This window comes from Aedes aegypti, chromosome 1, assembly GCF_002204515.2.
Source record: "Aedes aegypti strain LVP_AGWG chromosome 1, AaegL5.0 Primary Assembly, whole genome shotgun sequence".
NCBI classification, from domain to species: Eukaryota; Metazoa; Arthropoda; class Insecta; order Diptera; family Culicidae; genus Aedes; species Aedes aegypti.
The window spans coordinates 23,822,957-23,850,909 of NC_035107.1; the positions used below are offsets into that span (position 1 = coordinate 23,822,957).

At 40.6% G+C, this 27,953-nt stretch overlaps 2 protein-coding genes across 6 annotated transcripts; one reads left to right on the plus strand and one right to left on the minus strand.

The window, feature by feature from the left end:
- The first annotated feature begins 3,050 nt into the window (after positions 1–3,050).
- LOC5575264 (migration and invasion enhancer 1) lies at positions 3,051–24,606 on the plus strand. Its single transcript, XM_001661810.2, has 2 exons — positions 3,051–3,207; positions 24,274–24,606. The coding sequence occupies exons 1-2, from the start codon at positions 3,155–3,157 to the stop codon at positions 24,533–24,535; spliced, it is 315 nt and encodes a 104-aa protein (XP_001661860.2). The 5' UTR covers positions 3,051–3,154; the 3' UTR covers positions 24,536–24,606.
- Positions 24,578–27,490, minus strand: LOC5575265 (molybdenum cofactor sulfurase 3). Of its 5 annotated transcripts, none has more exons than XM_021839165.1 (4): positions 27,387–27,490; positions 27,014–27,111; positions 26,255–26,864; positions 24,578–26,199 (listed from the first exon to the last, which is right to left on the minus strand). In XM_021839165.1, the coding sequence occupies exons 1-4, from the start codon at positions 27,470–27,472 to the stop codon at positions 24,597–24,599; spliced, it is 2,397 nt and encodes a 798-aa protein (XP_021694857.1). In that variant the 5' UTR covers positions 27,473–27,490; the 3' UTR covers positions 24,578–24,596. The 5 variants fall into 5 exon arrangements, with proteins under 5 accessions (XP_021694857.1, XP_021694859.1, XP_021694861.1 ...); XM_021839167.1 differs by having other exon boundaries at positions 27,305–27,430; XM_021839169.1 differs by having other exon boundaries at positions 27,183–27,429.
- Between the last annotated feature and the right edge of the window lie 463 nt (positions 27,491–27,953).

A 27,953-nucleotide genomic window follows, 5' to 3' on the forward strand; every position in this document is an offset into this window, starting at 1 on the left:
GTCGATGGATAAACTGATTTATAGCTATGAATATTCATTACTATCATTTTAGCAAAAAATCCTGCTAAAAAACGAGTCAAAGGAAATGAGGCTTTTATTTCACCAAAAGCTATGCAGCCCTTTTCATTTGTGCCCATAGACGCCGGCCGACGCTGATGAGGCCTGTGAGTTGACGCCTTTGTTTACTCTAAAATGTGTTGAGGCCTTCTAGTTGTGGCTTGTTTTTTCATCATCTTCAGATGTGGCCTTTTGAAAATCATTCAATATTCATGATAAAATACGATAATTGAAGTGTAGAAGAGTGTTACGTGGTAAAGCAAGGTACATGGGATCTCTGCAGCAAGAGGAGATTCGTGCGGTCGATTAAGTATGTGATTTATTCAATCATCGTCATCGATAAACATAATGGATGTGCTAAGCGTGAGTGTCGTCGAGCAATTATATGGAAATATTTGTTCAATTGAAGTAATATTTCAACTGAACGTTATGTTTCATGTAATAGTAACGAAATCGTGTTGTTATCAATAAGTCGTGAAGTACAGACATGCTGACACAGGTATTATTAGGTAGTATGATACAAAATACATCACTCCACAGGAACCCGACGAAAAATTTGATTATGTTCGCTGTTGAGACTATCGCTGTGTAAAATAATACATGGAGCGGAGCGGCTGAAGTATAACTTGTATCTGCTTAGTAAATTTGAAACATTTTTTCGTAATTTTAGTTGCAATTTTGATGTTTGTTTAATAGGCCTCAACTCGGTTTCAAGTAAATATAGAAATGGGGACTTTTTGGGAAAAGGCCGCATTTGCGATTAATATCCTAATTATCGGGAAATGAGATGGGGCCTTTTAGAAAAATGATATTTTTTCAACTTTCATGCATATTTTTGCATGACTATTGTATGATACAGTAAGAATAGGCTCTTATACACTTAAATCAGCAGAAACCCGATTTGTTTACATTTTGGACTTGAGGCCTTTTCAATTGTTGGTCTTGATATATTTATCATATTTCTGGAGCTCGATTAGAAAAGGTCGTAAGTAACAAAAGTAAATAAATTCTGCTAATTTCACCATTAGGTAGATTCTACTCAGTTTAATATGCGGTTAAAATATCATTTTGATATGATATTTCTTTAAAAATAAAATAAAAGTAAACACTTCGACGTAATGAACAAAAACTAGGAACAGTGCAAATTTGTTCATTCGTCCTATTGCGCATAAGGTCGAAAGTAACAAAAACGCCTAATTCCGATAAAACGTGTATTCGACCTTTTGTAACCAAAGGTCCCATGAGCGACAGCTGTCAAAATAAATGGAAAAGCTGATACGACGCACCTGTAGTATTGATTTTGCCTCGTTAAACAGTTTTTTTTACAATGAGTGGATTAAATTCAATGCCAGGTAAGTTTCTCAAAATTAAAACATTATTTTAGTGTAATAATGTTCCTTTTACAGAAGCTGCGATTTTTCGAAAACAAATCGTTTGGCTTGATGAAAGGAATTTACGGAAGAACATTCCTATGGAAAGACCCCAACTAAAGACCCGCCAGATCGCAGATCAGTAATCTCCTCACTTGATGGTTCCAGTGAAAAAACAGCATCGGGATCGATTCCATCGATGGGAATGAGCATCCATTCGCCATCCAACCTTCAAGCGAATCCAGTAACACTGATTCCATGGCAAAACCAGTCCGCACCGGCTGGGCAACTGGAAACATCAATGGATCAGTCTCCCCTTGCCAATGCTTGGATGAACACCTTTCATCTTTCCTGACACGTCTTCGTCCGTTAATTCACCAGCTTCATATATGCTGACTTCATCAGACGGTAGCCCAGGCCTTGAAACTGAGTCCTTAAAAACGAGTTATGAAGAGTTGAATGTGTTCTGAAACTAAACAGATCGAAGATTAATTTTTTTTTAAATATCTGAACTTAATTTTAGAGAGCCGTTAGTCTCTTCTATTTTCTTATTTTATATTCCGAAAGCTTGCAGTATTTTTGTACAGTCAAACCTCTATGAGTCGATATTCAAAGTACAATCGACTCAGTGATATTCTAAGGAAAGCTGTTTCTTTCGGTTTCTAATCCAGCGGCTATGCATAACTTTTGAAGATCCTATCTAGATGGATCCACAACTACTCCAGGGAGTTGGTGCACCAACTGGCAGACTTCGATGTATGGCATGCGAATTGGACATGGTAGCGTTCCAGAAAACGAACAGCAAACGTTTAACATGGCAAAAGCGTTGTGCTAACTGCAAATCAATCCGAGAAATTCACTATTATTGAGATGAGAATACAACGATGGCTGGTGGGTCGTATGTACTTCACTAACCATCAACCAGTTCGATCGTATTTTGACGTATGGACATTTTCAGATGTCAAACGTCTGAACGTGCCCGTTCGATGTGCAGCGGTGACTAGCGTTAGGTCGTATCGATTAGGTCGAATGAACCTCAAACAATCTCACATAGACGGAAAACTTTTTTAATCTCATAAATAAAAAAAATGAGTATATTTTTCTTATTTTGTTAAATGGTTTAATGGGAGGGATTTCGTGTTGTGTCTTGATACGTATATTATGTAATTTTAAGCTTTTTGTTTTAAATAGTAATTGAATTTCGTTTGAAAAACTTCATGGTGAGTTATCTCAGATAGTCAAAAATGTCACATTCGACCTTTTCAAATCGAGCTCCAGATTTATTTCAAAAAGAAAAGAAAATGTCACAAGAAAATTTCTTAACTCGCATAACTGTTATGCGAGAAATCTCGTAGAATGGATGCTACCAACACTGCTCACCAGACGCCAACGAAGAGAGACAGCAAAAGGAAAGTACCGTTAACTGTCATGAAAGGAAGCTTGCGGTGGCTCAGTCTCGGCCACCCAGAGGAGAAGAAGAAGAAGAAGAAGCTTGCGGTGAGAGGATTGCGTCGCGACGCCGAACTTCGTGAGATCGAAGCCAGAGATTTTGCTGTAAACAAAGGTGGGGAAGAGTGGGCGTTTCGTTTGACAGTTGCCCTCCCAGTGGTGATGCAAAACTACGAATGAACATTGGAAGCGCGTTTGCTTCCAATTACGTGAGAATGTAAACATCAAACCAGTACGCGGTGAAAACTTTGGTTGGCCGGAAAACGTTCGGGAAAGCCATGGAAAACGAAGCTGGACAAGTGAATCAAGTTCGCGTGGACATTGAGTACTGGTAAGTATTTGGGAGGTTGTTCGAATTTCATAAAAATTTGGCTGCAATCGGTGCGCGAGCTTCGAGTTAACGATTGTGCTTCATGGCAATGTCCATTGTGCCCAGTGGTGTACGGTACAGAGCATTCCTGATTTTAACAACTAAATTTACATTTTAACTCCCTGCAATGCACTTCTAAAACAGTGCATTAAATTTACTCTATATAAACCCTTGTTCAATTCAATCCAATAATAAGCGGTTTCTTCACCACCGCTTAGGCCTCAAACCTAGTTAAACCACATGGGTAAACATGATTTACGGCCTAATGGCCGGTACGCTGATCATAAGTACTGTGCAAAAGGATAGGACAAGAAACGGTCAAGGAATGATTCTGCTACCGAAATTAGGGTAACGGTCGTATTTTGGACCCCCTAAGGAAGTGATTTTAGTTTTTTGTCCCAAATAATTAATTGCATAGCATAACCAAGTCAAAGAACATGCCAAAATGTAGAGAAAAACTTCCTTTACGAGACAAAAATGCCCATACGGTCATGTAAGGTCCAGAAAACGTCGAAAATAATTGAATTGTGAAGCACTGTTTTTCATTATTTTGGACACATTAATACATTTTGGACCCCCGGCATTTTTTTTATCGTTTAGCGACAAAGTCCACGACACTGGTTGTATAATATGCTTGCCCATAGTCTAATCAATCGATTGACAATGGAAAACCGAAGAAATTCTACGCCTTTGGTTGAGAAATTTGAAAAAAGTTTTTATTTACATTTGAAAAATTTCTGACGGCTTCAATTTCTGTGTGTAACGTGTTGTAACGGTTGCATAGATGATTGAACCTTAAATTAATTTCAGATAAAATAAACACATTTTCTATGTACAAACGGTTGATGCAATTGCGGAATGGTCCTATCTTTCCAAATGGCATGCGAATTAAGTTGGTCTTTCGATTTAAACAGGGAAATTTGCAGGAAAATGGCCCAGGAGGTCCAAAATATATTGGTTACCCTACTTGAGCTGTACGCTGCTGAGAAGTAGAGTTGATTTCATAACGTCGGTAACGCCTCCAGCTCAAAACAAAAGGAGCTGTAACTTTTCCGTATACGGAAAAATGTGCCGCTCAATTATTCCGCAAGTAAATGACACTTCGCTCATACTGGTTCAGCTGTCAAAATTGTCGGAAGTAATGCGACAATTAGTATTCATAGTAGGCTATGATAAGCTGTATATAGAAAGTAGAAATATTTTTTTTCATTCTTGTTCCAACTACCAACTAAAGTAGTTTGGTCTCTGGCTCTCACCACATTTTACCAAAAGGTTATGGGCCCAGAGAGTTCAGATAGTTAGAAGAATTTTATTCAAGATTCAAGAAAAGTTCTCAAGTCCTTCAAGATGGCCAACCCGGCGGAAAATTCTCAGCGAGGCGAAGGAGACGCAGTCCAGAATCGGATCCATTCCATCCATGGTTCAACAAGCCTACCGTCAATCGAACTTCTGCGAGGCCGCGAAAACTGGTCGACGTGGAAATTCGCGGTACAAACGTTCCTGGAACTGGAAGATTTGTGGGAAGTCGTGAAGCCAACGCCGAACGCAGACGGGACCCTTCCGGTGGCAGACGCATTGAAGGACCGGAGAGCGCGAGCGAAAATCATCCTTTTGCTCGATCCGGTTAAGGGGACACGGGAGACCGTGTTATTTTCCCTATCTTTCGTCTCACTCTAACAATAATCATCAAAACTTTGTGGAAGCAAATCTCGAGTTTTAGTGAACCGATGAAGCTGAAAATTTATCGGGTTGTGCACTACATATATATAATCATAGTGATACATTTTCGCATCGATATATGGAATGGTTCTTGAGATTTGCTTTTTGAAATGGATAGGGTGATTATGATGACGTCCCGTGCGGCCTTAACTACGTGCATGTGAGGGAAGCCAAATCAGCACGGGACACGTGGTCGAAGTTGGAAGCAGCGTTCGAGGACTCTGGATTGACCCGGAAAGTCGGCCTGTTGAGAAAACTCATCACAACCTCCTTGGCAACCAGCAACTCCATGGAGACGTTTGTTAACGACATCATAGCAACCGCACACCAACTGCGTGGAATTGGCTTCGAGATCACCGACGAGTGGATAGGAACACTTTTGCTGGCCGGTTTACCTGAAGAATATCGGCCGATGATCATGGCTCTTGAAAACTCCGGAGCAGCGATTACCGGTGACGTCATCAAGACAAAACTGCTGCAGGAGATCAGAGTGCCAACGTCGGGGGCCGCATTCGCTAGCAACAAGCATGGCCGGAAACCAATCAAGCAAAGTGAAAAACCGAATCCATCATCAAGCAAAGGTCCGAAATGCAGGCGCTGTCACAAATTCGGCCACATTGCAAGGGAGTGCTCGACAAGAGAGCCGAAGAAAAGCGACGGAAATGCCTGGTGCACGGTGATGTCAGCGGTTGAAGAGGACGATAACGATTGGTATTTCGACTCGGGAGCATCCAATCATTTTACGAAGTCAGCGCAGCATCTGGAGGAGTTTCGCAAGTGCGGCGGCACGGTCATTGCCGCAAACCGCGGCGCGATGAAGATTGTTGCCAAAGGAAGCATGAAATTGAAACCCGCATGCTGCCCGAACGACCCTGCGATTACGGTGGATGAGGTGCAAGTGATTCCCGATTTGTCATCGAATTTGCTTTCGGTGAGCCAAATAGTGCAACGAGGACACACGGTAACATTCAACAAGGATGGCGTCCAAGTCATCAATCCGAGCGGTGAGTTAATTGCGACTGGTAGTAGGAAGCGTGACCTGTTCAAATTGGACCTGGTTCAGTCTTCAAGAGCACTGGCATGTGCATCGAATGAAACTGCAGCTCTGTGGCACAAGAGACTTGGTCACATCAACTACGACAGCTTACATCGGATGAAGCGTGGCTTGGTTTCTGGAATTGAATATGCAGAGCCGCCCAGGAGCAACGACAAGTGCAAGGTTTGTTCTATGGGTAAGCAGACACGTTTACCATTTAGCAAATGCGGTTCACGAGCGTCGGATGTACTGGAGGTGGTCCATTCGGATATCTGCGGGCCGATGGAGGTCCAATCGTTGGGTGGCAGCCGCTACTACTTGACCTTCACAGATGACAAGTCCCGTCGAATCTTCGTATATTTCCTGGAAGAGAAATCAGCGCAGAATGTATATGAAGCTTTTGAAAATTTCCGTTGCATGGCTGAGCGACACACAGGGAAGAAATTGAAGACGATACGCACCGATAACGGTAAAGAATTCACGAATCGGAAACTGGAGGACCATTTGAAGCGTTTGGGAATCCGTCATCAAACAACGGCGGACTACACTCCTGAGCAGAATGGTCTGGCGGAGCGAGTCAACAGAACCATCGTCGAACGAGCGCGATGTATGCTTTTTGAAGCGAATCTCCCGAAAGTGTTTTGGGCAGAAGCTACAGCGACAGCAGTCTACCTCATCAATAGGTCTCCTACCAAAGGACACTCGGCGACCCCAGAGGAAGTTTGGAGCGGTAGGAAACCAAATCTGGCGCATGTTCGTGTTTTCGGTTCGAAGGTAATGGCACACGTTCCGAAGCCGAAGCGCAAAAAGTGGGATGCGAAGGAATTCGAATGTATTCTCACTGGATTTGACGAGGATACAAAAGCATATCGTCTGTGGGATCCGAAATCGAAGAAAATCATCAAGAGTCGAGATGTTACCTTCGTGAGTGAAGCAGGAGAGAAACCATCGCCTTCCAACAGCATGCAGGTAGCAGCCCCGGAGCGAAAAGTCGTACGACTAGACCTGGGCGATCCGTTTCCGGTACATGATCCCAAATCGGTTCGAACAGAAGCAATCGACGTCGAAGATGGAATAGTGCCTGTGGAAGAACATCAATCAAGCTCTGAAGATGAAGAATTTCTAGATCCAATTCGTGACGTGACAAACTCTGCGCTCCCTCCGCGATCATCTTCAAATCCGCCCGAGTCACAGGCGTTGAGGCGCAGCGGACGGGAGCGCTACCTGCCAGGCAAGTTAAAAGATTTTTTCTTTCCGAGTAGAGGACTCTCTTCCGATCGATTTTCAGACAACCAACCCGAGTCTGATGTCTACGTGGACGCAGGAAGCGCCATCAACCTTCATGGACCCGTAGCTGGTGACCTGCAACAAGGACTAGCAGCCAGGCGTCAACCATCAACCGATGGTGATCCACGTACTCCGTCCGAAGCATTGAGGGGACCTGAAGCGAAACTGTGGAAGCAAGCAATGGACGACGAATATCGAGCTCAGATCGAGAACAACACGTGGGAGCTGGTCGAGCTACCTCCGGGCCGAAAAGCGATCGGCTGCAAGTGGATCTTCAAAACGAAGGAGGACGAAAGAGGAAACATCGTGCGGCACAAAGCAAGACTGGTTGCACAAGGGTTCAACCAGAAATACGGCGTGGACTTCGACGAGGTCTTCGCACCAGTTGCTAAGCAGGTGACCCTCAGGACGCTACTCACGGTGGCAAGCCGTCGTCAGATGTTTGTGAAGCACATGGACGTCAAAACCGCATACCTTCATGGGAAGTTGGATGAAACTATCTACATGAGGCAACCGGAAGGATACTCCATGGGAGGGCCGAACACAGTATGCTTACTGAAGCGAAGCATATACGGGCTCAAGCAATCCGCACGTGTGTGGAATCAGAGCATCGATGCAGTTTTGCGGCAAATGGGATTCAACCCATCATCGGCAGATCCCTGTCTGTACGTGCGGAGGAAAGGAAACAGTTACACGTACGTTCTACTTTATGTCGACGACATGTTAGTCGTTTGCAGGACAGAGGAGGAGTTCAAGGCTATTCACCAGGCGTTGAGGCAACATTTCAACGTGACAGCACTAGGAGATGTTAAACATTTCCTACACTGAGAACAGCGTTGCGGTTGAAAAGACTATATCAGAGGGTTAAATTAAATACACAACGCCACTTGATTTGTGCAGACTAAATTAACATTTATTTAGAATATTTTGTGCATTCAATTTTACCATGGCACCATTTGTATAGTAAAAATTACTATATCATGGTTAAAAACTTGCAGCAGACCAGAATTTTACCGAGGATCTGGCGATTGCCAAGCGCGAACGCTAGCCGCTCGGCTATCGACGCGGTTGGATTGAGAGGGAACAAAACGCAAATAAAAAGCGTTCATGATAGCTCAATCGTGGTTGGAATAGTAAATTTAAAAACACGTTCATGGTTCTCATTACTGCAATGCTTGTTTCAGTGTAGGAATCGAAATCGAGAGGGATGGTAACGGATTCCAGCTTAATCAAGAACGGTACATCCTGAAGCTCGCAGAACGGTTCGGTCTAGAAAACGCCAAGCCTTCGAAAATACCCTTGGATCCTGGCTACCTGCAGCAGAAGGAGGAGGAGCATGAACTACGTTTGCCGAACAACACTCAATACCTGAGTCTCATCGGCGGTCTGCTGTATGTAGCAGTTAATACTCGGCCTGACATAGCTGTGAGCGTTACCATTCTGGCTCAAAAATCAAGCTGCCCGACACAACTGGACTGGCACGAGGCCAAGAGAGTGCTCAGGTACTTGAAATCGACTAGTAATCACAAATTGATTCTAGGATCCACAGCTGACGGGCTCGAGATGTACGCAGATGCCGATTGGGCTGGCAACCATCGCGATAGGAAGTCCAATTCCGGTTTCCTAATACGACTGGGAGGTGGCGTCGTCAGTTGGGCATCAAGGAAACAAACTTGTGTGGCGCTGTCATCAACGGAGGCGGAGCTCGTTGCCTTAACCGAGGCGTGCCAAGAGCTCAGCTGGCTCAAGAAGCTGATAATCGATCTAGGTGTCAACGTTTCTTCGCCAGTTACCACATTCGAAGACAATCAAAGCTGTATTCGTCTGGTCGAAAACGGCAAGATAGAGAAGAGGTCGAAGCATATAGCCACGAAATACTTCTTTGTTCGTGATCTTCAAGAGCAGCAGCAAATCATTCTGAAGTATTGCCCTACCGAGTTCATGTTGGCTGACATACTGACGAAACCGCTGCAGCATCTACGATTGAAGACATTAAGGGATAAGTTAGGAGTATTGAACTATATTGTCGAGGAGGAGTGTCGGAAGTAATGCGACAATTAGTATTCATAGTAGGCTATGATAAGCTGTATATAGAAAGTAGAAATAAATTTTTTCATTCTTGTTCCAACTACCAACTAAAGTAGTTTGGTCTCTGGCTCTCACCACATTTTACCAAAAAAAATTACTTTGGTAAAAAAGAGAAATTTTACTTGAGCGCTTTATGCGTAGTATGCACCTGAAACGTAAAGCGCTCAAGTAAAATTCCTCTTTTTTACCAAAGTAATTTTGACAGCTGATCCAGAATGAGCGAAGTGTCACTTTTACTTGCGGAATAATTGAGCGGCACATTTTTCCGTACGGAATAGTGACAGCTCCATTTGATTTGAACGGCAGGCGTTTCCAATGTTACGAAATCAGTTCTACTTGTCAACTGGATACAGCTCAAGTAATTTGGACAGCTGAAGTATTTCTTGGCCATTATTTGTCCTATCCTTTTGCACAGTACTTATGATCACGGCCATTACGTTTCAGGTGCATACTACGCAGAAGTGAAGTTAAAGAAATCGACCCAATATCCTTTGGTTTTATACAGTTCGATTTACTTTTTATATTGATTAGTACTTACATTACCAGCCAAAACTATGGAATTTTACAACGAATATTGCAACACACGTTTTAAATATTGCAACACCCCAACAGTTTAGAATCAAGGGTAATGTATATAACTTGGACACGGATATAATTTGGACAGGCTTGTCGTTCTAGGTTCATTTCCAATGAGGTGGTGAGGAATATATGAAAGTACCTGTCCAAATTATTCACATGAGCCCTCATTCACATATTTCATAACGCGGAAGGGGGTGGGTGGTTGTCTTCAAGTTGTTACAGGTTTTACAAAATTCGTTATGAGGGTGTGGGTGGGTATTGAAAATGGCCATTTTTGGCGTTATGAAATTTGTGAATAAACCCTGAGGATGTCCAAAATGTATATATGGTGTTCGAAATTTATAACAGACAGGCCATTTAAATACGTTATTTTGGAAGCTAATGCCGCGTTTTATAAGCTTTTTTCCAGAAACTCAAAGTACAGTAAGACATTGAGCACCGATAACAGATGTTTATGCTGGAACAAAAATCTTCTGAAAACTTGTGTGAATATTCAAACTAAAACACGTTAAAAATATTAGCGCCGCTACACAATGTATTGCGGAATCAGTGGTGAATATAAGTATCTTGAAATGTTTTATATTCACCACTGACATCGCCATGGGAACTTAACGATAAAAGCGCCAATACGATGTTGCTACTTGTGTTGCCATTTAAAAAGACCATCAATTGTGTTACACAGTTTTACAATCGGACTTAACGTCTGTCATCTTTGCATTAAGCATATACACGACATTGCCTAATAATATATCAGTATATTATGCAATAAATCAGTGGCCACTAGAATGATGCAAATTTTGAAATTTTTGCTCCCCTATGCTTGGACGATTTTAATTATGGTTAATAGCATCCTTCCAAAGTTTGAAGTGGTTCTGAAGAAATTTGACTGTGCACACGCCATTTGAAGTTTATATAGAGTTTACTATGAAAAACGCCAAATTTCACATCAGAAGAATTAGTTCACTTTTCCATAGATTATTATGACGAGCAGTTAGAGGACTGAACACAAAAAAAATGCCTTTTTCATAGTAATTTCCATGTAAACTTCGAATAGCGTGTGCACAACCAAATTTCTTCCGAATCATTTTAAAATTTTGGGAGAATCATTTCCATCATAATTGACATCGTTTAAGCATAGAGGAGCAAAACCTTCAAAATTTGCATCAGTCTAGTGGCCACGCTTGCCAGTCCAATAACGAATATTTTAAAACGGTCTTTGGCTCAAATAAAATTCCATTCGCGTGGAAAACCACTTTTATAGTGCCAATCCACAAAATCAGCAAACACTAACCGTGTTGAAAATTACCGCTGTCATGCTACCTGAGTAAAGACCTCGAAAAACTATGTACTTCGCAATGCACTATACACTGCTGCTTTGCCTATCATTTCTATTAGCCAACACGGATTTGTACGGAACCGTTCGACCACTACTAACTGTAGGGATTGAAAGGGGTACCAGAGAAGATATAAACTAAGTAGAAGGGTATATAGTCTGAGTATTAAGGAAATCCTAAGCAAACGGGAAGAAACGAATGACACGTCAGTCTTGTAAAGTGTTTCGAGCGATGAAGTTGCGCTGGAATTGCTCCTGTTGCAATTCGGCTGATTGAGCCTTTAACTTTGCATATGCCGGTTCCTACCTCCAGACACTACACCAACCTGATGTGCTATGCTAATGCAGTATCTCGCAAGATGGAATTGAAAGGACAGGTTGATTCGATTTTGCGAAGGCATTTGACACGGTTCCTCACATGCTGGTCGTAGAAAAAACGTTCCATCTTGGGTTTCCAGACTTGACCACGACATGGCTGCTGTCTCACCTTTCGGGCTGTTTAGCATACGTTTCTATCAATTCTGATCGCTCCTGGTTTCGTCATCCATAACCACACATTTCGATTTCGTTAACCACTCTCGATATAGCTTCATTGCGCGGGATTTGGCCGTCGTGTTTTGTTGATCACGCGGGTTCGGTGCCTTTGCTGAGTGTACCAGGAGGAACACTTGGCCTTCAGAGCCGCGTGTCGCGAATCTTAAGGTTCGGATTACGCTTGAAATAATCCAACACCTTTCGGGCCTTCACAGGGTCAGCTGCCTTCGATTTTCTACCACTTCCAGCTCGCCGCTTGGTCGTCTGGGACTTTACCACCCGAGAGACAGTTGTATGGGTGATTCCCAGTTGTATTCCGATCCATCTCATACTCGCAGTCGGATTTTCCAAAACAGCTGGGTAGGACAGTCAAAGGATTGTCCTTCACATGATTCAACAAAATAAAACAAAGATCAGCAGAAATTATTTATGACCTGATCAATATACATACAAACTCGATAAAATACGACCTTAACCGTTAGAAAAACAAATGGAGTAATCCTCTATGGCATTTCTGAATGAATCAATGTATGGTTTCTGAAAAAAAAATCTACGACCAACCTTTTATATGTTCTGGGACAAATTGCAGTGAGCATTCCTGGAAGTAATTTTTAAGAAGCTTCTGGAACATCCATTGAAAATTGTCAGATAATTCTTTGAAAATCTTTGGCAGAATTTGTGGAGGAATCGACTATATTGAAGAAAAATTCACGGGTACACAGTCTTGGACTTTAACTGTCCTATGTCTGAAATTTCGTTGGTTTATGAATGTTTATGAATTCGGAACCAATTTCTCTTAACGTATTTTATTTTATTAACGTAATGTACTCGTAAATTATTATGATATTTTTCTCCAGATGTATTATTATAATTATTTAATTTTATTTGAGTGGCTTTTCGCCTTGGTGAGTTCGTCAATTCCTCCAGATGTTTTTTCCACTGATTCTTTCGCCGTTTTCTCCAGTTCTTCACAAATTTTGGTTCCAGAGTTGGAAAAGAATGTTTTAACATTTTTCAAAGAAATCCTACAATAATTCTTCGCCGATTCTTTCCTTCATTCAAGACATTTGTATAAGGGTTATTCTAGAAATTTGTCCATTATTACTCTCCAAAATTGTTCAAAAATTCCTGCTCATTATTTGATGAAATCTTTTATAAACTTTTCCAAGAATTCCTCTGGGATTCGACATTAAGCTCCTTCAGAAATTTCGCTCGGCTGTTCTCCAGCAATTTATTGAAATACTAGTGGTCCCGGCAAACTTCGTCTTGCCATCAAGTAGGCTGTTGAAAAACACCATGGAACGCTCCGAAATTCGAATTTTTTTTTTTAGTAATACCGATACAAATATTTTATTGACTTTTGGCCCATCGACATTCGGACGATTGAGAGGGAGGGATAATAAAAAATAAGCAGTAAAATTGAAAAAAAAAAAATCAAAACTCATCGGATTTGTAAGGAAATTTTGTGGAAACCTTCAGATTGCAATAAATACTTTTTTAACTGCCTCCTCAAAATATTAAGGTGAAGATGAATCGAAGCCAAACTTCAAATTTTCAAAAGCACGGATCTGGAGAACCGAACACCTGAGCTGAAAACTTAATCTATTGGTCACCACCAGCGAGTGACCAATCGATTAAATTTTCAGCTTAAACTGATGTTTGGTTCTCCAGATCCGTGCTTTTGAAAATTTGAGGTATGGCTTCGATTTATCTTCACCTTAAATTGGGCCCGAACATTTTGAAAGGGGAGAGACAAAAAAGTCAAAGTCAAATTTGTATCGACTTAATCTTAGCAATTTATCAAGAAAATCCTAGGAAGAATTTCAACGAGAGGTCACACAAGTTTTATCAGAGGTTATGCAGAAGTTTTGCAAAATTTTGCTCAACAAACTCTGAACAATTTCCTTGATATTTCCCTGGGGACATCCCTGGATGAATAACTGTAACAATTTTTTGAAGACACCCTTGGAAAACTTTTCAAACAAATTTAGAAGAATTACTGAAGGAATTTTTCATTCTTGAAGTAGGGGAATATTGGAGGAAAACAAAGGAAAATCAATGGACAAACTCTCTGGGACTTCCTTGATGAAAATTTCGGAAATGATCTGTGGGTCGATTCCTGATGAAATCTCCGTAGTAATTTCTGTGGCTATGATCCATAGACAAATTCCAAATTGAATTTTTAAATGTAGGGTAGAAGTACCAATTATGGCTATAGCACCAATTATGGCAATAGTGAGAACAAAAAGAGATTTTTCTTATTGTTTCACTAGAATATAACGACTAATATACACAGAAATGATAAAACAATTTGTTTTTGATGGTAACTAAACCTTGAAAAGAACATTTGTGCAATAAGCTTCGAAAAATGAACATTTGAAAATTTTGTCTCACATTTATGCAAGGGTGGAACTGGCGGCTCTTTACTGCTACCCCAAAGTGTCGCTGGTACTAAAAAGTAAACAACCATACAAAATTCCGACCAAACAATGATGAAGACGTAATCAATTTTCCAGAAAACATCTATTTTGGGAATTAAGTCGAATTTGCTGATTAAATTGCCAACAGCGCACTGCAGTAGCACGTAGCAAATAACTGCTTGCAAACATTATCTTTCAAGCACATTGATTAACGTAGTTTTGCGAATTATATTTTTCACTTTTCCGCGCTAAGCCTTAAAACTGGTTCTGGACTTAGGTTGGCGGCTTTTCAATTTTACTCCCAGTTGACAGCCGCCCTCCACCCTTGCATTTATGTCATCTTCTTAGCAGTTTGCTAAGGGACACCCGTTACGAAATGTATGTTTTCATCCGGAAAAACTGCTTCAACCGTTGAATGTATGATGCCTATTGATAACAAATGAATAAATGTAGCTGGTGTGCAATCAAATCTTCTGTTTTAAGTTGGAAATCGTGTTATTCCACTATGTTGATAACTGGTACAAAGAGTGTATGAGAGCCCAATTATGGCAATACTCTGGAGGCGGTTTGTTTACATTTTTTGATCAGTGAAATAAAGGAAGTAAAGATATTTCACGGATTACTTCCACGACGGGACGGTTTGGTAAGGCATTATCTGCGTGTTTTGTACCCAATTACTAAGATTTTTCAATCACACGTTCGAAAACGTTCGCAAGCGGAAGATGCTACCCAAGTAACCATGGAGCATTATATCATTGCATATATAATGCAGCTGCATTGCCGTATGCCTACCATTAAAGTAGTTTAAAAGTGAAAAAGGGCCCTTTTACAGTTGCACTAATGCAAAAACGACGATAAAGCAATGAAGCAATTCATAAAGTAACATTAGTGCAGCAGTACAATTTATAAAGTGATATTATTGCATTGATACATTTGTAATGTAGAGTTAATGCTTTATTGCTTGACAACTCTTGAAATATGTGGAATAAAAGCAATGTTACATTAATGTTGTTGATATGCAGTAGAATACGTGCAATGTTATAATGCTTGTGGTTACTTGGGTAATTTCATGGTAGAGAAGGGTTTTCAGCGACACTCGATTTTTGAATTTTCCCTCTTATTTTCGTTAAAATCAGGCACTGGAAAGGTAATGTGAGATCATTAATGCTGTTTTGTACCATAATTTGCATTTACACTACATTTCGACTCCTTTTCGAAAATTAATTTTCTCCCATGAACCCATTGCAATAAATTGATTTAAAATCTATTTAACACAAAATTTCTGGAAAATTTTCTAAGCAATCACTTTATTACTTATTAGCGTTGCATTATCATTCGCTCTGGATGGCATTTGAGATCCTTTCGTGCAAATATTCGATAGTCCATAATTGGCACACTTTTATGTCGAATGCTAGGAACACTATTGCCATAATTGGTACAAAGACAAGGCTATTTAAAACCATTTTTTAAAAGCTTTAAGCCAATTTAGTGCCAAAACGGTTCAATTCATCTGATTCGCAAGGCCTCAAACTAGTAAATAACATCAAAAAGTCATGCATACGTTTTAGAAACGTGGTTAAAATCTGATTTGTATCCAAACAGTTGACCTATTGCATCCATAATTGGTACACCTACCCTATCCTAAACGAAATTCTAGGAAGAATTACTTAGAAAGATCGTAGAAATCACTAAACAACTAAAGAGATCTTCGAAGTAATATGTGAAAGAAAACTATAGTAAAACGAGCTGTAATACTAATCATAATGTCACAAGGAATTCCAAAAAAATCTTAGAAATGTTTGTTCAAATGAGGAATTGAACTCTCATATAGTGGTTACTGCTAGGTTTATAGTTGTATTCAACCTGAAAAAAACTAGAAATATAAGAGAATTTCAATAGGGCAATAGATGGAGTGGTAGTAAAAACGAAATCCTGAAGCAAAGAAAGCTCCATGGAAGATGAAATAAAAACAAAAAGTAATCTGTTTATATTACGGTTGATTTCAAATCACTACTTTTTCGATTCAATTTCCTAATAGGGCGATTCAAAACTGAAAAGGCAATAGATGGCTCTTTTTCAATGGTAGTAAAAACGAAATCCGTGGTGCTTTGGAAGATAAACTAAACACAACAAGTTATGTATTCACTTTATACTTGATTTCTAATCACTACTTTTTGGACTCAGTTTCCTAATTGCAAGCAATTTACGTTTTTCATTATTTACGTTTTGATAGTTCTCCGACCACCATTCTTCCATGCGCTTGTGTTGAAAGTTTGAGGAATTTGAGAATCCAGGGTAGCGCGATTCGTGATCAAACGTCAACATCCCACTGCAAAATCGCTAGTGTTTGGAGGTGATTTTAACCTCCAAATTTCCAAATAACCTCCAAATCATCACCTCCAAGTTAGTTCTAATAACCTCCGTTATATGAAATATGGTGGCGCGTCGATCGTCGCAAGTTTATCGTTAAACAGTCAATCAGTGAGTGGCATACAAACATCAGTGTCGTGTTGTTGTCTGTAATTTTTGCCGCTGGCGCCAAATGTTAGCGTTTGAGAACAAAATAAACAGTCGTTACCCTATTATGAATTTTACGTGTACATTCTGACATCTCAGATTCTCAGATTTCCTTTGGAAATCCGGAATTCCTATACGAACTTTGTGTTTCCGATAGGGATGTCGGATTTTTAAAGATAATTCTGGAATTTTAAAAGCCTTTCTAGGAATATTGCGGAAATATTAGAAATCTGGTAAAAATTCTAGAATTCGGGTGGGAATGGGATTCCGGTTATTGATTATAGGAATTTCTTGGACTCTAAATCAATAACTCGTACCACGCATTTTCACAAAAGCACATTTATTATTTTATTTTTATTTTTTTTTCAACATCAATCAATCACCATTTTTTCTTTCATATCCCGCGTCAAAAAAAACACTACTATCCTCTAACTCGAGAAATTCCTACATTGATCTCTTGGAAACCTACAATTCCCATAAACAATATCTACATTCCAAATTCTAGTAATTCCAAGGATACTATCAGAAACCCCACCGAAGTAACGAAGAATATCACAGAATCACTTAGAACTTCCGGAATTCAACATGCAGTTAAGAAATCACACGGGGGGCATCAAAATTCTACCGCAATTTCACCAGAATCTCAGTATTGGAAACATGTGGTTCCTAATTTGATAGCTGTAATTCCTCTAGGAATTCTAGGATTTCACCAAGGGTAATTCCAATGATTCCTCCAGGAAAATCTCTAGAGTGGAAGATTGCCTACAAGAATGCCTCCGAACCGCTCCGTAGATTGCTCCGGCAATATTTTTAATGAGATTGATCCAAGAATTCCTCCATAGATTCTTCCAGGGATTTTCAGATTTCTTTTGAAATTCTCTAGGAGAATTGCTCGAAGGATACATCTAGAAAAATCTCTACAAGGATTCTTGCAGAGTTGCCACCAAAGATTTCTACAGGAATTCGTACAACTTCTTTAAATTTATTGAATATATTTCTCCAGATATTCCTCCAGGGATACTTGCAGGAATTTCCGCAGGTAGTACTCTTGAAATTAGTCCAGGAATTCCAGCAGGAATTTTCCAAGGATTATCCAAGTAATTACTTTACGAATTCCTCAAGAGTTTCCTCCATGGATTCTCCAAGAGGAATTACTCAAAGTAATCCTCCAGGGAATTATCCAGAATTTTTTTCTAGAGTAAACATTTGCCACCTCGACATTCACATTTTTCTACACGACCATCAAAATCCAAAGCAAACCATGACCGTTCAAAACAAAAAAATGTCACGGCTCTTCAAAACTGTAATCTTCTTCTTCCCAACGTTTTTTCAAACCCGAATGCGAAATGACTCGTTTATATGTATCACAACGGAATGATTGTGTTCTTGCTATTAGCGTTAATAGATTTCAGTTAGTTGAAAACACAAGCGAAATATTAGCGATCGAATTATTTAACATTTTTTTCAATCATTCACCTCGAGATAGCTGCCCGAAAACGATCATATTGGAGAGACAAAAACAGTCAAGCAGTGTGTGAACCGTTGGCAGCACAACGCCTGATGGTATTGATGCTGCTGCTGCTTTGTGTTTTGGTTGACTGGCAGAATCGATGAACTGTGGTAAAAAGTGGTCACAGTTCCCAAGGTCAGGAGTTTTATTTCGTCGCACCTCTTCAGCTGTTCCCAGCTGAAGACCACTGCGCACCGAACAAAACCCCAATTCTAACGAGTCCGCGAAAAGGATTTCATGGAGGAATCTCTAGAAAAATCCTAAGAGGAACTTCTGGGAGAATCTCTGGTTAAAAATCTGAAAGAAGGAATCTTCAGAAGAATACCCAGGAAAATGTCTTATGAAGCTGGAATTATTTTTGGAGGATTCCATGAAGAGAGTTTTGTGGAGTAATCCCTGAAGAAATTGCTAAAAAAATGCTTAAGAAATCTCAGGATCCTTGCAGAAATTTTCTCAGATGAATCCCTAAAAGAATGTTTCTAAAAAAATCTGTACGATTCTGAAGGATTACCTGGGTAAACTGTTGAAGAAATCCTCGGTGGCATCTTTGGATGCATACTTGGAGGAATTCCTGGAGAACTTCTTCACTGTAGAGACTATGCTGGAGGCATCCCTATAGAAACTCCTGAAATAATCGATGAAGAAATTGCCAAATTTTTGGAGAAACTCCTGTAAAAATCTCGCTGTAGAAAGTGTGTGGCACTGAATAAACATTGTTATGGATCTTGGCTTCTAAACCTGTTATGATGCGATCTAGTAGGCATGGAACAACTTCGACGACTCACTCCTATAGTAACATCAGAGTGAAATGTCAAGTTCTTCGTGGGGCTCCTGTTTGCCGACTTCGATTCCGAACTCCACATTTGGCGATCCTGCCAGAATTTAAAACTAATTTTCGTGTTCCTCGAGATCCTGGATTTGTAAGCAAACGGAGTGTCCACAGGAAAATGTGTTTGTTCCGACACCGCGTGTGAAAGTCAGTGTTTGTGGAGTGAATTTTCAGCCTGAGAAAGATTTGAAAAAAAGAAGGATTTCTGTAAGTAGGGAAAATTATTGTTTTCTGAGAACAGTTAACAAAATACTACGGCTGATTGAGGAGACAAGGTGAGAAAATTATTTAACCGCTGCACTACACTTTGAACCAGTAGTTCTTGCTCTAAACCAGCATCTTTTCAACAGTTTCAGTTGCGCAAGAGTGCTTTCGAAGCGTTTTCTTTTGTTGTGCTTGAGAAAAAAAGAAATCAAACAGATTGATTTGATTGAAATAGTCGAATATACATGTTGGACAAAAGTACATACACTATTTCAGAATAATTTAATCAATTAAAAATGATATTCATTTAAAAAAAAAACCCTAGGGCAAATTCACCTCAGATACAAAGTAAACATTCTGCCTAAAACGGGAACTTATTTTATAGCATTGGTTTATTGAAAAAAAAAGGTAAGCTTAATGCAAGGAGAATTCTAGAGCAGAATTATTTTTCCAAAGGAGTCGATTGGATATGCCGTGCAGAATTTGTAAAATAAATTTGATATGTTTCGTAGCATTTTGAAAATCTTTTGTAGCATGTGTGCTGTTTTTATCGTCGATTTTGTCTTAATATATTCATTTCAATTGCTATTTTAGAGATAACTTTCCGTTTTAAGGCCGGTTTGCTACTGACAAGAAAGGAATCGCCTATCTCGATGCGTGGAAAATTTCTCCCAAGAAATGGTCAAGAAAATCACTTGTTTCTGATCGCAGTACGCAGTTGAGAAGAAATGTCACTTCAAAGGGGGCTCTCTGTAGGAAATTTCTTGACCCTTTCAGTCAAGGAATTTCTTTACTTTTCTTGAGCGAAACAGCATACACCCGATTCTGTTTTTGCACGGATTTTTTTTACACGGCCGTGCAAAAAAAGTTTCCATACATTTTTTTCCGCCAAAACCTTATTTTTGCATGAAACGTCGAGAAATGGTGTTACTTTTTTTGCACGGTTTTTGAAATTTTGAACTGAAAACTTTTTTTGCACGGTACGCATCTCCCGTGCAAAAACAGAATCGGGTGTACTTAGCTTTACGGTTGAACAGAAAGCTACACTGAGGCAAAAATCTCGCATGATTTTCATAAGATCGCACTAATGAACGCGTTTTTTATTATTTTTTTGTTGGTTCATAAGACACTTGCGTATTTCATTCGACGAGATTGAGATTCATAAGACAAGTGTAATTTTTTCATAACAATCAATTGTCAATGTCATAAGAACGCTTATGAACCCCATTGCTCATCATTGTGAAGAACCACGTGAGGCAAATTTTCTCGGTACAGCCATTTCACTATCAGAAATTCAATATGGCTTCCGAAATGGACGTGTTTGCTGATTTGTCGCTGGCTGACTCCGTTTCTAATGCATCAAAGGGTAAATATTTTCTATTTATCATCAATTCCGCTGTAATTAACACTTTCTTTCGATCAGATTAAGGAATTGGATCCAAAGAATAATTTTTGAATGAAAATTCAAAACAATTTGTATGACGCGTAAGAAATCACAAACCCTCCCTCATCCATTAATCCGCCCCTAACGTAAACCTGCACCAATTCAGGCGTTCTTCACAACTTTTCTCAATAATGTTTCGCTGCTATAATATACTTCTTCGCGTTCAAAATAGGTTAGCCAACTAGAGAAAATCGAATTTTCATTCATTTTGTCGTATCACAAATCGATTCTAATGCTTACAGTAAAGTGCTTTAATCGAATTGCGATACGACAAAATGGATGAAAATTTGATTTTCCCAAGTTGGTTAACCTATTTTTCAACGCGGATTAGTATTATTCATTCATTGAAATTTATAATCTAAAGCTCAAATTACACAAGACAGTCTTATGGAACCAAGAATGGATCAGAACGTAATTCATAAGACTATCTATGGATTTTGTTATCAAGTCAATGCTGGTTCATAAGATCATCTTACGAAATTCCTTCGAGGTGTATTATGGAAACAACATCTGCCGAAAACCATACGATGGTCTTATGAATTTCAAAGATTTTTCTTGTGTCGTAATTCCATAAGCAAATCTTATGACAGTCTTACGTTTGCTTTCCTCAGTGTACCGCAGCTGTCATATTATTGATTTTTACGAATCGAAATACAATCGAATGCAATGATACTTTGGAAACCACACCGATGACTATTGATTTTGCTGTTTTATGCGCATCTTGTTATACTACTTTGTTGTGATTGAATGATTTAATTCAATTATGGAAAGATTCTCAAGCCTGCGATAGATTTATGCGGCTACTGCAGGACGGAATATGTCCGAAAGGTCCGCACAATTACAAATCCCTTCGTATTTACTATTTCGAAGGAAATTATTTGTTCACTTTTTGTAGTTATATTTCTATAAAATTGAAATGAATCGAATGAAAATTGAATGTTGGTGAGACTGAAAAATTGTTGTCTTTAACCCTTGCTTCTGTACATTGCGTATACAGTAATGTCTCACCTAACAGCTTGAATATAAAGCTGTCTGATTCGGAAAAAAAGTTGCATCGATTATCGGTAAGATCGAGCTGATTATTACCTAATGTACTTTTTAATTAGCACCATATATCATATGACTATTGTTTTGAGGCAAATAAAAGACTTTTTTACTAATAATACTACTATACACTGGCTGTTAAAATCTAATAATCCACAAAAAAAATAGTAATTTTATTTAAAAATAAATTAAGTTTGGAGGTTGCTATGAAAAAATGTTCTTAACGCGACTGATGGTTGCGATAAAAAAAATTTCCCTAATGGTGCTGGTGGTTGCAATACAAAAAAATATGCCCTTAACCCGACTGGTGGTTGCAACGAAAATAAGTTCTTAACGTGGCTGGTGGTCACAAATTTGTTCTTAGCAAGTTTTATTGATGCTGCTAGCGTGACTGGTGGTCGCATATTTGTTCTAAGCAATGGTGGTGTTCACTTGCTATCACGACTGGTGGTCGCAAATTTGTTTCTAGCAAGTGTTATTGGTGTTGCTAGCACGACTGGTGGTCGCATATGTGTTATAAGCAATGGTGGTGTTCACTTGCTACCTTGACTGGTGGTCACAAATGTGTTCTTAGCAAGTATTATTGATGTTGCTAGCGCGACTGGTGGTCACATATTTGTTCTAAGCAATGGTGGTGTTCACTTTCTATTACGACTGGTGGTCGCAAATTTGTTCTTAGCAAGTGTTATTGATGTTGCAAGTGCGACTGGTGGTCGCATATTTGTTCCTAGCAAAAGCGATACTCACATGCGTGCGCGACTGGCGGTCGTTAATGTAAGGATAAAAAAATGTAAGCCCAATGATGTATGGTATCTTACATCTATATGAATAAAAATGGAGTGGTGTTTATATGTCATGAAATAACTTGAGAACGGATCACGAATTGACGTGCTTTTTTTACTGTTGAATTCGACAAGGGATGCGACATGTTCATGCGAAGAGAAAGTTAGAGAAAGTCTTCAGGACACCGGGATAAGACTATTGTGTCATTTTGTATAGGGGATGGCATGGTGTTTTACTACAGCCTACTTGATGGCAAGACAAAAGTTTGCCGGGACCACTGGTATAGAATAAAATAGAACAAGGTATATACTAAACAAGTAACGTCAAACAAATTTTTGAGTGAGTATTCCGGATTGTATGTTTAGCAAGATGAAAGTCAAACGCAGATGCTAATCTGTTGAACACGCATTGCAGTCCATTGACAGCAATATTTTGTCCAAAATTAGTTCGTCTTAGATACTGTTGTGGCGTAGAATTCGCTTGCCGGATTTAATGAATGGAAAAGACATTCAGCCAATCAATATTTTGAACGCCGTTCTGATTCAGTGGGTACCATACAGCGGAAAAATATTCCGAAGTCGCATACACAAGTAAACAATTGAGAGACTTGAGACAATAAATAAAGGTGAAGTTTTTAGCTATGTGGAAGATATATCCTAAACTCTTAGGCTGTGAACCGTTTCAGCAGTTCGTTTAACTTTTAGTTAAAATTTGACAGCTCGATAGTTATTTCCCCTCCGGTTAGAAATAACCCTGCTCTGGAGCATGGTTAAACTTGACAGTTCGAAAGTTATTTTTTGCTCCCGTGAACTTGAGAATAACTAACCATCTGTCAACTTCGTTCTGAAATAACTACTCGACTGTCAAAGCTCAAATGGGTCGACTGCGATGTTCAATTTAACCATTTGAGGGGAACATAACTATCGAAATGTCAAATTTTAACTAAAAGTTAAACGAACTGCTGAAACGGTTCACAGCCTTAGAAGCATTCGCGATGACGTAGGACATTTGATTCTTGAATGCCTTTTTTATAGTCATGACGGTTTTCATGCATGGAAACCTTTGAATTATAGAATAGAGATGTTTTAAGATCCCAGACCAAGTTTCATTAAACATGTGGGATTAAACAAAATGTTGAGTCTTCAATCACTTCAAACATTTTCATTCCGGAGAAGAGGGAGGATGTGTGGCACTGAATAAACATTGTTATGGATCTTGGCTTCTAAACCTGTTATGATGGGCGACAATCAAAAGCCTATTAGAATAATGTAGCATTGAATCGCACATCAAACGATCTAGTAGGCATGGAACAACTTCGACGACTCACTCCTATAGTAACATCAGAGTGAAATGTCTAGTTCTTCGTGGGGCTCCCGTTTGCCGACTTCGATTCCGAACTCCACAGAAAGTATTTTGGAGGAATCTTCGGAGAAACCTCTGGAAAAATCTGTCGAGAATAATAATTCTTCCTCAGCCATATCGAAAATCCTTCACATAATATCTGTGCTACGAATAGTTTTTTTTAGATTTCTGTTCTAGAAAATTCTAGACATGGGGACCGCTTCGTTTTGGGTTAACTGAATATCTTAAAATTCTTCACCCAGCTCACATTGTCATATGTTATTTCTAGATCGCTCCAAATATAAGTGAATCTGAAGAGGTTTTAGTTAATATTAAATATCCACTTCTTCCCATTCCAGCAACGTGTGCAACTCGAAACCCCAGTGCCTGGAGCTGAGCCAACTGATACAAACACGCATCCCAGATGCCCAGGTAGCTTGCAAAATAGGCCGCCGTGGATCCTTCGAAGTTCAAATCAACGATACCCTGGTGCATTCTAAAATCAACTCCCTAGCTTTCCCGGACTACGAAGCAGTCGTGAGCAACGTGATAGCCGCCCGCGATGGTCGTCCGGTAACCAAGGTAAAGGAACAACCCATAACGGAGTGCGTTGTGCAGTAGAGGAGATTTCGGACCGAATCAAAGGTAGGCACAACCCCACACTTCAGAATAAAAACCAATGCTATTCACTTCGTCCCTCGATCACGCTGTTACAATACAGCCATTGTTCCGAACCGTCCCTGAGGGGGTTCACGTGCGACAGGTAGATCCCAAATCGCATCTTACCTTTGAACTCCCGACCAATCGTCCGCAGCGGTTCGGTCGTCTTCACCCCAGTTCCCTGATCGATGCAGATCATTTGACACCGAGAGCACGGTCCATCGACTGCAAACTCCAGGTAGCCTATGGTCACTCGCTTCCAGTCGCATTCCTCCATGGACACTGGCGTTTCGACGATCAAATTCCCTCGGAAACGATCGACCAGCGATTCCAGTGTCGGTTCCTCGTGCAGTTCGTCCCAATCCGGCACCTTATCGGCCAACCAGCGCACGGACGCCTGGTTGATGAGCAAGAACTGTGCCTGGTTAGCGAGAGCAATTTCCTGTTTCGATTGTTGAAACGTTCGCACTTCTTCGTCTGATTGTTTCAATAATCGTAGACCCGAAGTCTGCAGCGCTACGCTGATCCACTCGGCAACCTGATCGCCGCAATCGATCACTTGGACGTTGTCCTGGCAGACTTTGGTTTGGCAGAGCTTAATTCGCTGCGATTCTCCGAGGAGGTCCAACTCCAGGACGAAATCAGCCATGCTGGGGTGGGAAAGGGTCATTTCGTTGGTTTTGAGGTTGATCTGTGGTCGAATGAGGCACATCTCCGTAAGCTTCTTCTGTGTTAAGGCAACTCCGTTTTCATCGACGATGACGAACTCACGATCGTGCTTGAGCCCTCGACGACTGAGCGGCCATCGTGTGGTCACTTTGAAAGCCCCGCAGGACTTGATCGGAAAAAGGCAGATCATTTTGAGGCGAGGTTGGTCGTGCGATTTGTACTTGGAAACGATCTGCGTTCGCGTGAAGCCGTTCGTTAAGGTTTTCCTAATGTAGCACTTTTCGATCATTTCAATCAGGCAGTCGATGTCCCCTTTGCGGGTCATGTAGCCAAAAGAGATCCGGACGGATCCGGTGGGTTGACCGTCGATGAGATCGTTTGCGTCCCCGCAGACATGCCCGGCGTCGAACTGTTTGAGGACGTCTTCGTCCGATAGCTGGAGGTGTCTTTGGCAAGCACCCGGATTGCAGAAACAGCCGGTTCGCAGAAGGATGTTGTGAAGGCTTGCCATGTAGGAGACTTCGGCGAACCCCACGTAGGTTCCGTCTTCGTGCAGAAGGTTGAAGTTCACGATCCCACCTTGAAGACCCTGGTCTTCAAAGCCCGTATCGTGGTAGAGTTTCACAACCGTGTTTCCGTTGGAATGTTTAAGGGCCTTCAATCGCTGGTAGCAGTATCTTCCTAGGTGGAACGTTTGCTGAGATATTCGCTCGATGGTTCGAAGTCCAGCGGTGGAAGGAACCAATCGTTCAAGAGTTTCGAATCCCTGTAATAGCGCAATAATTGACGTGAAAGCGAGCGTTCCATCCTCGAAGCGTTCCACAAGATGATCGCGTTTAACGTGGAAGTTCCTACCGGCCATAGCGATCTTCACTGTTCCGCCGCCATAGTATTTCTTGCGCAATTGATCTGCCGCGGTGTGGTGTACTAATAAAGCTCCCAGACCCGTTGGATATCTACGAAGTAATTCGGCATTTTTAGTTGAACGCCCCTAAGAAATTGAGGACTTACCCGAAGATTTTGTAGAACGAAAGACAAACAAAGTCCGGTTGATACTTGGACAGGTCCAGAAAGCTCGTCGACACGAAACTTGCCGCATCCAAACATACTCGGAAACGCTCCTTGCCATATCCGGATATACCGTCCCGTTGAATCTTCCGTACCAACTCCAAGGGGTACTTCACGCCGTTGAAGTTACACTGCGCTGGGAAGACTATCAGTGAGGAATGCTCATTGTCGGACCGTTCACTCGAATCAAGCTCCTTCAGCAACTGTTCTCTTTCAACTGGATAGATTCTCTCAGTCCCTACGATTTCTCGCATGCCCAAGACCGACGTGTGACTATCCTTCAAGTAGACGAATGCTCCCTCGGGTGCAAACTCGAAGCTCTCGGCCAGCAGCTTCAAACTGGCCGTGGTGCCGGACGTGAAGATCAAGCTATACTCCGATGATCGGGTGTTGAAGTGACGCAACACCCGATAGCGAACCTGATCCAGCAGGTCTTCCGTCGTTCTGCTCGTGTGCGGGTTGCAGTACAGATTTTGAGCTAGACCTTCGCAAACCGATCGGATTTGCGAGTCCGCGTACAGAGTCGTTCCGGCGTGGTCCAGGTAGCATTTTTCTGTTCGTGAACATTTTCATTCGTTATTTTCATACTATTCCATTCGAAATCTTTCTCAAAAAGGCACAAAACCCCTTCATGTTTCCAAGAATCTGCTGCAAAGTATCACCTCTACAAGGCTTGTTTCTCCTAATTGAACATTGACTTACCTTTCAATCTACTGAACTCGTTTTCGATAGCTAACGCTTCTTCCACTGTATATTGGCTAGTGAAGTTCATCATTGCTTCCATATGTAACTGCAAGGACCTTGAAGAAATAGACATTTGAATTAGAAAATCCGCTGTTTTGCAACCTATACCTTCAAGCAGACTTCTAACCGCGCCTCGATTTCCTCCAGCTATTGCACTGATAAGATAATTCAAACCCTAGCGCAAAAACGATGACAAACAAATTGGGTATCTGGAAGTTGTCGTCGCCGTTGTCAAAAATGAAAACTCATCATAAAATTAGCTGGCAGTGCTTCTACGCGAAAGGCACTTGTTTACTTCAGATGACCGCCAAGGCTCTGACGGCATACAAACCTCGTTGTGCGACGATGGAGAGGAACTGAACTAATGATAGTGTCCACATGCTGATGGTGAGCCGGCAACAGAGTTGGCAAGAACATCAGCTAGCAACAGAGAGAAAATGATATGAGAGAGAAATTGAGAGACGGCCTTGAGAGAAGTAAAACATTAAAACAAAAACAGAATGGAATCAGAGATAAGCGGACGTGGAATAAGCATTCATAATCAATTGACTTATTATTTTATTTATAATCAATCTTAACAATAGAAGTAATAAACCATAGAAGAAGAATGTCGCTGGCGTCGCAGTAGGAACATCTTTTGCTGGTGGAGATAGACGGGGCTATAAATGTCAACGCGAAAATGTATGCAGTTTGACACTTATATACCCAACATGTTTCTGAGCGAGAACAAAGGAAACACCAGCGACATTATTCTTCTATGGTTTATTATTTATATTATCTTAACTCTTGTTCTTGGTCAATTAATGAAGAAATGATTGCCACCATAGGTATAATTATGTGGCGCCTCATTGGGCGTCAACACTGATCTAAACTGGTAACATTATCCGTCAAAGGCTAT

Excerpts from the sequence above, each read along its gene's own strand:
- LOC5575264 (XM_001661810.2), top strand. The coding sequence starts at position 3,155 with ATGGAAAACGAAGCTGGACAAGTGAATCAAGTTCGCGTGGACATTGAG. Across the intron at positions 3,208-24,273 it reads CGCGTGGACATTGAGTACTG|CAACGTGTGCAACTCGAAAC; the intron begins GTAAGTATTTGG and ends TTCCCATTCCAG.
- LOC5575265 (XM_021839165.1), bottom strand. The coding sequence starts at position 27,472 with ATGTTCTTGCCAACTCTGTTGCCGGCTCACCATCAGCATGTGGACACT. Across the intron at positions 27,112-27,386 it reads CTCCATCGTCGCACAACGAG|GTCCTTGCAGTTACATATGG; the intron begins GTTTGTATGCCG and ends TATTTCTTCAAG. Across the intron at positions 26,865-27,013 it reads CGAGTTCAGTAGATTGAAAG|AAAAATGCTACCTGGACCAC; the intron begins GTAAGTCAATGT and ends GTTCACGAACAG.